Here is a 14,691-nt window from a genome sequence, read left to right on the forward strand (position 1 = left end):
TCAGAAGCAAACTGCTGTACATATCAATACGATGTATAAAACAAGAAAAACAGCTTCAAACATGGACCTCAGATCAAAAGTCGCAAGGGTCCATTTCTGGAATTTATGTATTTAACAATAGTAAGTCATTCTCTCAAGCAACTAGACACAGGCAAGCTGGTCATAAATAAAAGTAGTCAAAACTATTAATTTTATTAATAGCTCCTCCTAGCAAAGCCTCTCGATGAAAGTGAAAGTGGAGAGTGAAAAAGTTGGCTTAAAACTCAACATTCAGAAAACGAAGATCATGGCATCCGGTCCCATCACTTCATGGCAAATAGATGGGGAAACAGTGGAAACAGTGTCAGACTTTATTTTCTTGGGCTCCAAAATCACTGCAGATGGTGATTGCAGCCATGAAATTAAAAGACGCTTACTCCTTGGAAGGAAAGTTATGACCAACCTAGATAGCATATTCAAAAGCAGAGACATTACTTTGCCAACAAAGGTCCGTCTAGTCGAGGCTATGGTTTTTCCAGTGGTCATGTATGGATGTGAGAGCTGGACTGTGAAGAAAGCTGAGTGCCAAAGAATTGATTCTTTTGAACTGTGGTGTTGGAGAAGACTCTTGAGAGTCCTGTGGACTACAAGGAGATCCAACCAGTCCATTCTGAAGGAGATCAGCCCTGGGATTTCTTTGGAGGGAATGATGCTAAAGCTGAAACTCCAGTACTTTGGCCACCTTTTGCGAAGAGCTGACTCATTGGAAAAGACTCTGATGCTGGGAGGGACTGGGGGCAGGAGGAGAAGGGGACAACAGAGGATGAGATGGCTGGATGCCATCACCGACTCGATGGATGTAAGTTTGAGTGAACTCCAGGAGTTGGTGATGGACAGGGAGGCCTGGCGTTCCGTGATTCATGGTGTCGCAAAGAGTCGAGCAGGACTGAGCGACTGAACTGAACTGAACTGAACTGAACAAAGCATGTAAGGACTTTAATTAAAATTCCTTTAATTCACCTTTAATAATCAAGCCTGGCAGATAACACTATTAGTATGGATCTTTTTTCTGTGTGTACTTTTAGAACAACAAAAAAAAATAGAATACTAGAAAAAGAAATTTGGATAAAATTTTCCACATAGACTCAACCATCTACATATCTGTCAGCAAGCAGTCTTGGAAAAGAAGGTGTTTGAATGTGAAGAGTGAACAGTACTTTTTTAACAAATTGTTTTCAAATGATAAGGAATCCAATGCACTTTCAACAAACAGTGCTGGAATAGCTGGGTATCTACATGCAAAAGGACAAATTTGGACTCCTACTTCAGACATCACACAAAAATTAACTCAAAATGAATTATGAACCTAGGTGTAAGAGCTAACACATATGATTCTTCAAAGAAAACATAAGAGTAAGTGTTCATGACTTTAGGTCAGGCAACAATTTCTTAGATATGACAGCAAAGGCATCAGGAATAAAAGAAAAAATGGATAACTGGACCTCATCGAAATTAAAACTTTCATGCTTCAGATGATCCCATCAAGTAAATGAAAGGAAAATTTGCAGAAAATGGGAGAAAGTATTTATAAATTATATATCTGATAAGAGATTAGCATCCAGAATATATAAAGAATATGTATGCATACACACACATTGATCTGTTAAAACTCAACAATTTAAAAACAAACAACACAATTAAAATGTGAGCAAAGGATCTGAATAGACATTTCTCCAAAGAAGATATAACATTAGCCAATAAGCACATGAAAGATGCTCAGCATCATTGGTCACTAGGGAAATATAAATTAAAACCAAATCAAACACAATATGGAAAATTGGAACCCTCATACATTGCTGGTGGGACTATAAAATGATACAGTTACTTTGGAAAATAGTTTGGCAATTCCTCAAACAGTTAAACATAAAGTTACCATATGACTCAGCAATTCCATTGTAGGTTATTTACCCAAGAGAACTGAAGATGTATGTCCACATAAAAACTTATACACAGATATTCAGAGTGGCGTTATTCATAACAGCCTAAAAAAAGGAAAGCAACTCAAAACTCTACCAAATGATGAACGAATAAACAAAATGTGGTCTATCCATACAATGAAGTATTATTTAGCAATTTAAAAAAACGAAGTACCAGGTCACATGAGTTACTGCAATAAACTCATATTACTGCTTTGTTTTACTCAGTGTACAGAGTTTGGGTTTTGACAGGTGTACGTTACATAGTGGCTAAATCACAGAGGATCTGAACCTAGTAATATCAGGGGTGGCAGAGGTTGGGGGCAAAGTGTCATCAGGCAAAAGAGGGATTATGGGAAAATCTACATATTAAGTAATGAGATAACCAGCACCACCTCTTCCACTCAGCTACCAGAATATAGGCTGTGGGCTTATACTTCTTGGGTAGAAGACTAGAAGATTCATGTCTGGAAAAACTGAGTGGCCTGAGAGAAAAGTCTTACAGTTACTGACATTTGATTATAATTTATAGTTACTGATAATAAAACCCACTAATCAAAAAAATTTGGCCATATGTGCTATGCTCTCATTCCATTTCTTTAAATGTCATTATGCTTATAATTAAAAAAAAAACAATAAACATTTTGAATGAATAAGAGTCTCTGGAAATTCTCAATTTTCATAATAATATGGATCACAAATCTGGTTTCAAATTTGGTGGCAATTAACCTTTTCTCCCCAGTGTTTTATTTTGAAAGTTTCAAACCTACAGAAAAGAATGGCAACTGACATTCACAACTGCCAACATGTGCTTTCTCTCTTTATACACATACACCAAATACTTCTCTTCTGGCTGAACACATTTCCATATTAAGTTGCAGCTACTATGATACTTCATCCTTAAATACTTTAGTGCATATCTTCTAAGAACAAGGACATTCTCCTACATAATCACACCACTGTCACACCCAAGAACTTTAACACTGACAAAATACAATAATACACGGTTGCATTCTAATGTCTCCAACTGTCCCAAATATGTCTTTTAGAGATGCTGCATGACTCAGGATTTTTTGTATATTTACAGAATTGTGCAACCTTCATCATATCAATTTTAGAACATTTTCATCAGCCCAATAAAAATTCTTATATCCTTTAGCAGTCATCCCCTACTTCTTCCAGTTCTAAGCAACCACCAATTTGTTTTCTGTCTCTACAGATCTGCCTGCTCTGAACACTTCATATAAATGGACTCATACAATATGTGATCTTGTGCAACTGGCTTCTTTCACTTTTTAGCATAATGTTTTCAAGACTCATCCATGTTGTAGCATGTACCCTTTTAACTGTTGAATAATATTCTACTGTATGGATATACTGTATTTTATTATTCATTCATCAATTGGCACTTGATTCAATTGGCCAGTAGATTTGATTGGTGCTTTAATGTCTCCTTCATAAATAAAAATGGATACGCAAGGATCTAAACATTTCAAAAAAAATCTTTAACATGAAAGACAAAGACCAAATCAAACATTTAAAATTAGAAATTCAGAGGAAAAGGAGGCAATTCAGGAAGGAAAAAAAAAAACTTCAGAACCTTCAATACTCTAAGATAATAGAAGATATTATTAAACAAAAATGAAAAGTTATTTTAAAGGTGAATATTCAGAGAAGACCAGGAGCTCTTATAACAATAGGGATAATTAAAAATTTGAGTGACATATTGAAAGATAAACTTGAAATTTCCCAGAAGATAAAAAATATAGAGATGGAAAATCAAAGAGAAAACATTTTACTAAGACAATGAGAAGATTAATTCAAGGGATCCAATATATATACAATACGAATTCTAGAAACAAAAGAAAGGGAAATTTCCTAAGAAATGTTATGAGAATGATTCCCTGAACTGAAAGACATGAGCTTCCAGATGGAAAGGGTCCACTGAATTCTAAGACTATAGGGGAAAATGTCTCACACTAATGTATATCATCATGAATTTAAAAACTAAGAATAAAGAAGATTTTCCAGAAAGAAACACAAGTCACATACTCAACATCAACACTGGAAGCTACAAGAAGCACTGTCTTCAAAGTTCTGAAGGAAAATGATTTCCACCCTAAAATGCTATCCTCAGCCAAAGTATCAGTTAACAGAGAGGAAACAAGTATCTTTTCAGACGTGCAGGGTGTCATAAATTAACTTCTCATTCTCCTTTTCTCAGGAAGCTATTTTCAATGTACTCCACCAGGACAAGAAAGTAAAAAGACAAGATTTGTAAAACAGAGGACCTGCTATAGCAGAGAGGTGATGAGAATTCCCACTCTGACGGTAAACACAGAGAGGATGAGAGTCTGGCAGGCAGGGCTACAGAGCAACCGGTCCTGAAAGCAACAGGAAGACCAAGGCCTCCACGAGGGCTAGCTCCAAGGGAAACTTAAATGACTAAGTTACCCGACTGTGTCTGAACCAGCAGAGAGGAGAGTCTGGAGTAGACATAGTTAACAGGTATACAGAAAACTAAGCAAATGAAAATATAAATTACTACTCCTGGGAAATCAAAGAGTTGTATAAGAAAAATACTTAACTGCAATTGACTATGTGGAGCAGCTATAAATAATATCAATATAAGTAGATATTAATCTGATAAAAATGACGATTTACCTCTATTGGGAGCATGGGGAGGGAATAAGTATCTGGGGATACAGGAATTGCAAGAGCACTAAATCACGATTTCCACAGCAAGAAGTGAGAAGATAATATGTAGAAAAGGAAAGAGTAATATATGCATGCAATTTTAAAATATAATGATAATTACCAGAAAAAAATGAAATTGGTTGCCTCTGAAAAGAAGGAAGAGCAATTAAGAATGGGGGAGGAAGGCAGGAGAACTACTTGCTGTTCCTTATAATAAGTCTTATAACACTTTTTTTAAAGAATGCATTTTTATTCATGATAAAAATTTTATATTTTTCTGAAATCCCTGGCATATAGTAAATGCTCAAAAAAAAAAAAAGAACAGGGAGTCTTACCCTTTTATTCAAGCAGCATGTACATTATTATAGAGCATTTATCTTGAGTATCATCAAGGAAGCTATTTTAAGGCATTTCCACCCAACATATATCATTTTGAGGCTTAGAGTTTTTTAAATAATTATACTTTACAAGCAATGACTCTTCCACTCTTCAACTACTCTGATAAGAGAAGTACCTGGTCCTCAGTAAGATTCTCAGCATCCCAGTTGCTGCAGCGAAGCAGAAGGGACTTGTCAAGAGGAAAGTTCAAAACAGTCTCAGAGAGTGATTTCAGGCTAAGCCCATTAGAGAGCAAATTGTTTCTACAAGAAATAAATAAAATCAAGTGTCAAAAATGGGCAAAGGACAAGAATAGGACAATCAAAAAAAGGCATATTAATGGCCAATAAACAAATGAGATACTCAATCTCACCACATCAAATAAAACAAAAAGTATATACAACTTTAAACTCTCTCAGATTATGAAGATCTTTAAAAATAACTAAATCTAGTATTGTGGAACATGAAGAATTACAGTCTAATCTAAAATTTGTGAGCTGAACATTTGTTCAATCTTTATGAAAAAGTTTGTCAATAAATGTTGTTTGTTGTTCAGTTGCTAAGTCGTGTCCAACTCTTTGTGACTCCATGAATTGCAGCACGCCAGGCTTCCCTATCCTTCACCATCTCCCAGAGTTTGCTCAAACTCGTGTGCATTGAGTCAGTGATCATATCCAACCATCTCATCCTCTGTCACCTTCTTCTCCTCCTGCCTTCAATCTTTCCCAGCATCAGGGTCTTTTCCAGTGAGTCAGCTCTTCCCATCAGGTGGCCTAAGTATTGGAGCTTCACCTTCAGCATCAGTCTTGCCAATGAATATTCAGGGTTGATTTCCTTTAGGATCAACTGGTTTGATCTCCTTGCTGTCCAAGGAACTCTCAAGAGTCTTCTCCAGCACCACAGTTTGAAAACATCAATTCTTCAGCACTCAGCCTTCTTTATGGTCCAGCTCTCACATCTGTACATGACTACTGGAAAAACTATAGGTTTGACAGTACGGATCTTTGTCAGCAAAGTGATGTCTCTGCTTTTCAATATGCTGTCTGCTGCTGCTGCTACAGCTGCTAAGTCGCTTCAGTCGTGTCTGACTCTGTGCGACCCCACAGACGGCAGCTCAACAGGCTGCCCAATCCCTGGGATTCTCCAGGCAAGAATACTGGAGTGGGTTGCCATTTCCTTCTCCAATGCATGAAAAGTGAAAGTGAAGTTGCTCAGTCGTGTCGGACTCTCAGCGACCCCATGGACTGCAGCCTACCAGGCTCCTCCGTCCATGGGATTTTCCAGGCAGGAGTACTGGAGTGGGTGCCACTGCCTTCTCTGAATATGCTGTCTAGGTTTGTCATAAACCTAGGAATGTATAGGTTTCCCCATTTTCCAAGGAGCAAGCAATCTTTTAATTTCATGGCAGCACCCACCATCCACAGTGATTTTGGAGTTCAAGAAAATAAAGCATGTCACTCTTTCTATTTTCCCCTCATCTATTTGCCATGAAGTGATAAAACCAGATGCCATGATCTTTGTTTTTTGAATGCTGAGTTTTAAGCCAGCTTTTCCACTTTCCTCTTTCACCTTCATCAAGAGGCTCTTAAGTTCCTCTTCACTTTCTGCCGTTAGGGTGGTATTATCTGCATATCTGAGGTTGTTGATATTTCTCCCAGGAACCTTGATTCCAGCTTGTGATTCATCCAGCCCAGCATTTCACATGATGTACTCTGCATATAAGTTAAATAAGCAGGGTGACAATATACAGTCTTGATTCCTTTCCCAATTTTGAACCAGCCCGTTGCTCCATGTCCAGTTTTAACTGTTGCTTCTTGACCTGCATACAGATTTCTCAGGAGGCAGGTAAGGTGGTCTGGTATTCCCATCTCTTTAAGGATTTTCCACAGTTTGTTGTGATCCACATAGTCAAGGCTTTTTTAGCTATCAAAATTTTGAACAGGAATATTCTGTGATTTGATAATTCTACTCCTAGTAAATTATCCTCAGGCAAATGTACATAAAACAATCTTCATTACAGCACTATTTATAGTAGCAAAGAACTGGAAACAATCTAACACCCTCAATAGAAGACTAATTAAATATCCATGCAATTAAATTCCATATAGCTGTTAAAAATAAGGATGTGGATTTATATTCATGTGAAAAGACGTCCATGACATATTAGCGAAGTAAAAAGAGATTATGAAAGAAAACATATGTTATGAACTCTTTGTATTAATATATATACAGTACACAATAAATGTGTGTATGTGACTCTAGGTATGTGAGAGAGAAGAAGCACAAAGAGTTAAGTAGAAAGATATTAGTCAAATGTTAGTGATGCTATCTCTAGGTGTAGGGTTTGGGGTGATCAGAAATCCTTTTATTTTTTATATTTGAATTGGCTAGTGTTTGTGCATTATTTTTCAAATTTGAAAAATATGATCCTTCACTGAGGGAGTGAAGATACCATAAAATCAAATAATCTTCTACTCTTTTAACACTTTCTGATTAAAACAGCTGCAGGGAGGTGAAAAAAAATTAATTTAGCCAAAGATCGGAGAGTTCAAATAAAGGTTAATGTAAAATTAAGAATATATCAGTCCAAAAATAAAAAGAACAAATCAGTCTACACAAGTGGAGCTGACTTCCTGGTTACCAGGTGAGAGCTTAGAAGTTTTAGAGGAAGCTAGGAGATGAGGTTCCCATCAGTGTTAAAATATACAGGACTCCCTCGGTTACTCTGAAAAATGAAATCATTATAAGATAAAGAAAAGGAAGTCTTTCCTTACAAAAACAAGCAGTAACTTGATGGATTTCATCACCCCCTAACAGCAGCACTGAGTAAAAAGTTAAAAAAGATCCAGATATACTTAAGTAAAATATATAAGGTCACGGTTCAATTCACAGAAATGAAGACTTTGAGGTAGACAAACTACTTTCTCTTTAAAATCTTTTCATGTTTTCCTTTATAATAGTAATTATAAAAGAAATGAATGCTTATTGTTAAAAATACAGACAACAGAGAAAAGTAATCGGTGAAAAGTAAAAGTCCTCCACCCCCACACTTCCGCGCCTCAAGAATAAGGACCCTTATGAGTTATGCTGTGGCCCTTCCAGACACATTCTACAGATAAACAAGCAAAGAGGTGGCTAGATGGAAGAGCAGATACAGTTTTTTAGATTTGCTAGGGTGTTGTTCTGAAACTGGCTCTATCACTTAATGCATCGGGGACCTCCTTCCATGACAGTAAATACTTACTTTATCCTTTTTCATTTTATTTAGTTTTTTAAATTTAATTTCTGGCTGCACTGGATCTTGGTTGCTGCGCATGGGCTTTCTCTAGTTGCTGCGGGCAGGGGCTGCTTGCTGGATCAGTGTGCAGGCTCCTCACTGCGGTGGCTTCTCTTGTTGTGGAGCACAGGCTCTATGCACATGGACTTCAGCAGTTGTGGGGTACAGGCTTAGTTGCTCTGTGGCACATGGGATCTTCCTGGACCAGGGATTGAACCTGGGTTCCCTGTATTGGCAGGGAGATTCTTGCCACTGGACCACCAGGAAAATCCTTATTTCAATCTTTTTAACATCTATCTAATTTATCAAGCCTCGGTATTTTGTAATTTTTGAAATCATTACCCTCGCTGAAAGACAGCACTTGGTTTTTATTAATTCAATTCCATTTAGGTCATTAATCTTTTTTTAAATGTCATATTTGGGCAAGCTTCACATTTTTTGAGGATGAATTAAAAACAAGAGGCCATCTCTGCCACTTCAAAGTTTCACTAGGAAAGATTCCAGAATCATACACAATAGTCTCAATAATGAATTATCTTCTGCACAGAGTCGGACATGACTGAAGTGACTTAGCAGCAGCAGCAGCAGCAAAGAGCATGAAGAAAAGAGAACAGCATTACCAAGAAAATTTTTGTTCTTTTCCAAAGTCAAATGAAAGTATCAACCTCTTACAGCCAACATCAGGGACAACCTATAGCTAAAAGTGTTAAGTATAATGTCAAATTTCTTCTACTATAATGTCAAAATGTTTATATTTTACTACTAAAGTATTCAATAATAAAGAATGTTTAAAATTTTGTAAGATTTTATTAAAAATTAAAAAGCTGAATGCTTCATTCTTATATCTAGAGAAGTTTACAGTAATATTCCACTTTGGCCAAATTTTTATTTTGACACTTGGCCATTCTGCATTTAGCCGTGTAAGTAAGGGTACTTATAACTTCTATATACTCACAATGCATGGGTGTGTGCTCAGTTGCTAAGTCGTGTCTGACTCTTTTGCAACCCCATGGACTGTAGCTCTCCAGGCTCCTTTGTCCATGGGATTTTTCAGGCAAGAATACTGGAGTGGGTTGCCATTTCCTTCTCCAGGGGATCTTCCCGACCCAGGAATTGAACCCACGTCTTCTGCATTGCAGACAGATTCTTTACCGCTGAGCCATTAGGGAAGCCCATATACTCATAAAGAGGACTGTAACTGGATAGAAAGTGATCTGGAAGGACAAATCAATTGAATGATCATAGTGCTGAAGGTGGTAGTAATGATAAGGATGATGACTGAAATTTACACAGCACTCTGACTATATGTCAAACACTATTTCTAAATTCTTTACATAGTTTAACCCGTTCAATCCTCACACCAATCCTATGAGATGGGAATATTGTTATTTCTACTTTTTACAGACAAGGGAACTGAGGAACAGTGAGGCTCAGGAACTTGCCAAAGGTAACACAGCTGGTAAGAGGAAGATGGGGACTCCCACCCACAGAGTCCGCTCCAGAGTCAATTCCTGGCCACTATACACACGTCCTCTAATAGCAGTAACTGTGGGCACTATGGTGACGCAAGGACAAAAGAGCGGATAAAACCAAGGAGGGTCTTGGAAAGCAGGAATGGAAAAATCAGGCCCTTATTGCCTTTCCCTCCCCCATGAGGTAACTATTAATGGAGCAGTATAACCTGTCTCCCCTCCTACCCCATAGGGAGGAGGTATTTGCCTTAATCTTCCCCCCACCCAGTATATGTGCCTCATCCAATCAGCAAATGACCCGCAAGACCCCTATCCCACTCCTTGTACCCTGGATATAAAAGTGGACTAAGGATCCCCAATCAACGTCGGTTCCCTTGAGCTGGTCCATTAACAGCATCTCCCACTCTAATAAACTTTATTTCCCTCTCATTCTGTCTCATGTTTGGAAAAATTCTTTTCCAACCCACACCCGGACCACAACAGGCACCTCTCGGGAGCCAGTGCCAGGGGGAGGAAGGCCTGATGAAAAGCAGCTTTTGCTGGTAAACTCCAAATACTTTTACAGAGCTAAAAAAAATTATACAGTAAATATTTTAATATATTACTAGAAAAAATTGACACTTTATGAGTTTTACTTACTAAGCCAAAATAGAATTTCATTTAATACTAAAAATTATGATAAACATAGATTTTAATCAGGATTTCTCTTGATTTATCAAATCCTCCGAACTTTTAGTATCAGTGTCATGAAGAAAGTCAGGGATAAAGGCTGTTTCAGTTCACACTATTAAAATGTGGACCACAAATATACATGAAAATATACCTTTAAAAGAAGGTAGAATTTCCCTAATAACAGAATGCCAAGGGAAAGGACAATCTCTTCCTCTCAGTGCAGCATTAGGTTTCATTATTTTTGGCCTAAAGCATGGTTTGTACATTCCAATGTTTATCAGGATGAGTCAGGGGTTACAGCAGGAGAGATGGGGACTCTGGCAAATTGAACAAAACACGCTCATCTAAAGAGGACAGTGCTGCCCGCCAACTGTTACCACCCAGAACTGACTTCATGTAGTCAAATCACCCAAGAGAAGCTAGAAATACAGATTTTTACATTAAATATTCTGGACTTATACTAAAATTCCCCCAAATATCATACAGGCCAAAAAAAAAAAAATCTGCAACTCTAATTTGCCCAAGGAGCTCATCAGTTTACAACCTGTAGCTTATAGAGACACCTTATTAATGTTTCACTAAAAAGACCAGTTCTAGGTAGCTAAAGTTTTCCCAGAAGGTGGAATATTTCCTCACAAATTCAATAGGCATCTCGGATGCCTCTAAGCTTCTAAAGAATTTTAGAGGCTTCGTTATTGAATCTCAGTGACCTACAGGTTTTGCTAAAATATTCGCCCCACAGCTACAGGAAGCCAAGTGTTCATACAAACCAGACCTCTGCCTCATGGCCAGGTAGCGGAGGTCCAGGCACCCCTTCACGACGAGGCCATAATCCTGCAGAAGCTTGCTGGCGTCTTCTGAACACCCTACTCCGACTTTTAAAATTGTGCCGTCTGCCAAAATGTCCAATAATGTTTTTGGTAGTGTTTTTCCTCCACAGATCAGCTTGGGCAAGCGAACCAAGACACAGAAGCCACTTGGAGAGGCCATCTGAAGGAGTGACAGAGGACTGGCTTTGCCTTCTGAATTCACCTGCAAGAGAGGAAAACAGGGCCACACTCACACCCAGCACAGCACCAGGAACAACGTGACACGGCGACAAAAGCGTCTGAGAGGCACCTCCTTGACTTCCCAGAGAGAAGAGCTGACCAGTCCGGCTCAGACCTAAGGATGAGCCTTTGCTAACAAATGCAATGGACTCCGAAGCAGCAGCCTAAACAGGTTCCTGAGGGCCCAAACATGAGCCTGAAATATGAGCAGGCCTTAAATAGTGACCAGCTGACCTGGAGGAGCAGTGGGACACACACACTGGCAGAGTCATGTGAGACACATTGGTTTTAAAGAGCTAAGGAAATGAGGGCCAAATGAGAATACAGTCTTCATTTTCTAGACTCTTTAACGTGCGTGCTAGTAAACTGACTCATTTATAGGGCATCACGGGCTGAAGCTGATTTTCACAAAGAGGCAGGAAATACAGTACTAACAATAAGTGGGTACCTGCCAATATAATAAATCCTTGTAGCACAAAGTGCTTTCTCAGCATTTTATGTTCATGAGCTGTTCATAAAAATGTATACTGAGCATAAGCTAGGATGCTTATATCTTAAGAGATAAAAATAACTTTACATATTAACTGATTTAGTTTTAATTTTTTTTGAAGTAATAGATATATTGGAGAAAATGCTTACAGCTAAGGAAATTATTCCTAGAAAAATTTACATACAAAATTCACATTAATTCAAGGCCCCCTAAAGCTATCCATGGAAGCCAAGTTAAGCATTCAATAAATTTCAATCCTTCTCATTTTTCAGGAGAAGAAAGGTTAAGGCCTACAAATGAGGTAAATTGCCTAAACATGGAGAAATTGGGGCAAAGTCAGAACTGGAACCTGAGTTTCCCAATCTGTAGAATGTAGAAGAAATAGCCTAGATCAAGAATCATAAAATTAGGAGGGACTTCATCCTCGGCTTCTACTTCTATGCTAAGTAAAACCATGGTTTAACTCACAAAAGCTTTAGGAGTTCCTTCTCAGGCACTGCTTTATCAGTGAGCACTACTCCATATCCTCAAATGAAACCAGGCCAGTTTGATCTCCAATGTGTCTGTTTCTTGGGGCTCAGCCAAAGTCAAAAAGATCTAGAAGAAATTCAACTACTGGCTCCTGTTCTATAATAATTCACCTGGATGTGGCCAAATCACCTTTTTTTTTTTTATTAGTACATAATTCCCTCAATGTATAAGGTTTCTCCAAGAAACAGTAGAAAATCTCCACTTCTAATATTTAGCACTGCTGCTGCTAAGTCGCTTCAGTCGTGTCCGACTCTGTGCGACCCCATAGACGGCAGCCCACCAGGCTCCCCCGTCCCTGGGGTTCTCCAGGCAAGAACACTGGAGTGGGTTGCCATTTCCTTCTTCAATGCATGAAAGTGAAAAGTGAAAGTGAAGTTGCTCAGTCGTGTCAGACTCATAGCAACCCCATGAGTGCAGCCTACCAGGCTCCTCCGTCCATGGGATTTCAGGCAAGAGTACTGGAGTGGGGTGCCATTGCCTTCTCCGTTAGCACTGCTAATTTGATATAATACTCACTGCTAATTCCTAAGGCCAGGGATCTTTGAAAATCTTTTCAATCAAGTTCCACTGTCTAAAATACATTAAATAAACAGATAAGTTATCTTTGTAATACTGTTTCTGGATTGTATTTAAGATCTACTGAATGATAATTAAGGTTTTTCCACTAGGAATCCAAATGTTTATGATTCCAATAGGTACCCAATTTATACTGAATGTATAATTGGAGGAATAATGCTTCTAGAAGAATCAATTTGACATAAAGAATAAGCTATCTAGTTTTAATTTCTTATATTTCATCCTCTGCCAACATCTTTTTGCCCTGACACCACTTACTACCCATGGAAAACAATGAAATTCTTGGTTTACCAATGCTATATTTAATACGAAAAAAATAAACCATATTTTAATTTTGTTAGTCTTATGCAATCCAGTGGTCACTGTCTTTTTTCTTCTTTTTGGATTAGTCAACTCATAAAAAATATTTGAGACATACACAATAAATATACACATGCATTTTAAATCGTATAAAAGTGGTGCTATACTAATGATATAGATGTTATTGAATACACACAAGAGCAAAAATTTTACATGGATAATGCCATCAATCATTGTAAACAAAATTTCTAACACTTTTTCTGTATTTCAGTGATTTACTTAGAATTGGTTTAGAGATTATGGAAAAGTCTGTGATTCTTTAAATGACCCCACGATGGCAGCAGGGAGCAAAGAAGAATCTGAAACCATATTTATGGGCTGGAACAAAGTTAACTAGCGGTAAAGAATCTGCCTACAATGCAGGAGCCGCAGGTTCGATACCTGGGTTGGGAAGATCCTCTGGAGGAGGGCATGGCAACCCACTCCAGTATTCTTTTTTTTGTTTTCTTCCCACTCCAGTATTCTTGCCTGAAGAATCCCAGGGACAGAAGAGCCTGGTGGGCTACAGTCCATAGAATCGCAAAGAGGACACGACTGAAGCGACTTAGCATGCACACACATTGAGCACCCCATCTGTGGAGTTAATGTATCAGTTAAATTAGACCATGGCTTTGAGACAGGAATGAGCTTGTCCATTCAGGTAACAGAATGAAGGCCCAATGAGGCTGGAAAGTAGTAAGAAAGAGGATGGAAAGAGAACAGGAGACAAAATGAGAGATGCTGAGAGGCGAAAGAACGTGAGTCATTAAGAACACATAAGTAATTAAGACATCTTGGTTTTATACAATGCAGTGGAGGCTTTTTTTAGGCAGGGAACTGAGATGATCAAGCGTGCATTTTTAAAAGATCACTTTGCTAACTCTATGGAGACGGGATCATAGGTATATAAGAGTCCAAGTAGGGAGGCCAGTCAGGAGGCATTGCAAAGGTGCAGATAAGAAATACTTGAGGCTTGGACTAGGAAGGAAATAGAGGAGATGTAAAGATGTAGACGATATAAAATCTATTTCAGAGTCAGCATTGGCAATACTTCCTAAATGGAAGGGAAGGGTTAATAGTAAGGAAAAGGGAGGTGACTTCAGGCAAGCCTGAAGCCTAGGCCTGCAGAGGGATGCTCTTGGGAAAATGACCTTCACTTCATTCAGTCTTTATTACACTAATTATTTGCATCTGTTAAGCAAGGTTGTCTATAGCCAGAGACTCCAGAAAAAATCAGGCAGGAGTCAGGAGTCAG

The 14,691-nt window shown here is 38.3% G+C and overlaps 1 protein-coding gene across 4 annotated transcripts in view; it reads right to left on the reverse strand.

Moving 5' to 3' along the window:
- Positions 1–14,691, reverse strand: part of EXD2 (exonuclease 3'-5' domain containing 2) — a 52,153-nt gene that overhangs the window by 10,207 nt on the left and 27,255 nt on the right. For 3 of the 4 annotated variants that reach the window (XM_025295298.3, XM_006056158.4, XM_006056157.4), the window contains 2 exons: positions 11,227–11,483; positions 5,167–5,293 (listed from right to left, as the gene is read on the reverse strand). In XM_025295298.3, the coding sequence (XP_025151083.2) occupies positions 5,167–5,293; positions 11,227–11,483 (384 nt within the window). Of the gene's footprint in view, positions 1–5,166; positions 5,294–11,226; positions 11,484–13,838; positions 13,862–14,691 lie in introns of those variants that run through there. The other variant, XM_044924810.2, reaches the window with a different exon arrangement.

Source organism: Bubalus bubalis, chromosome 11 (genome assembly GCF_019923935.1).
Source record: "Bubalus bubalis isolate 160015118507 breed Murrah chromosome 11, NDDB_SH_1, whole genome shotgun sequence".
Classification (NCBI taxonomy): Eukaryota; Metazoa; Chordata; class Mammalia; order Artiodactyla; family Bovidae; genus Bubalus; species Bubalus bubalis.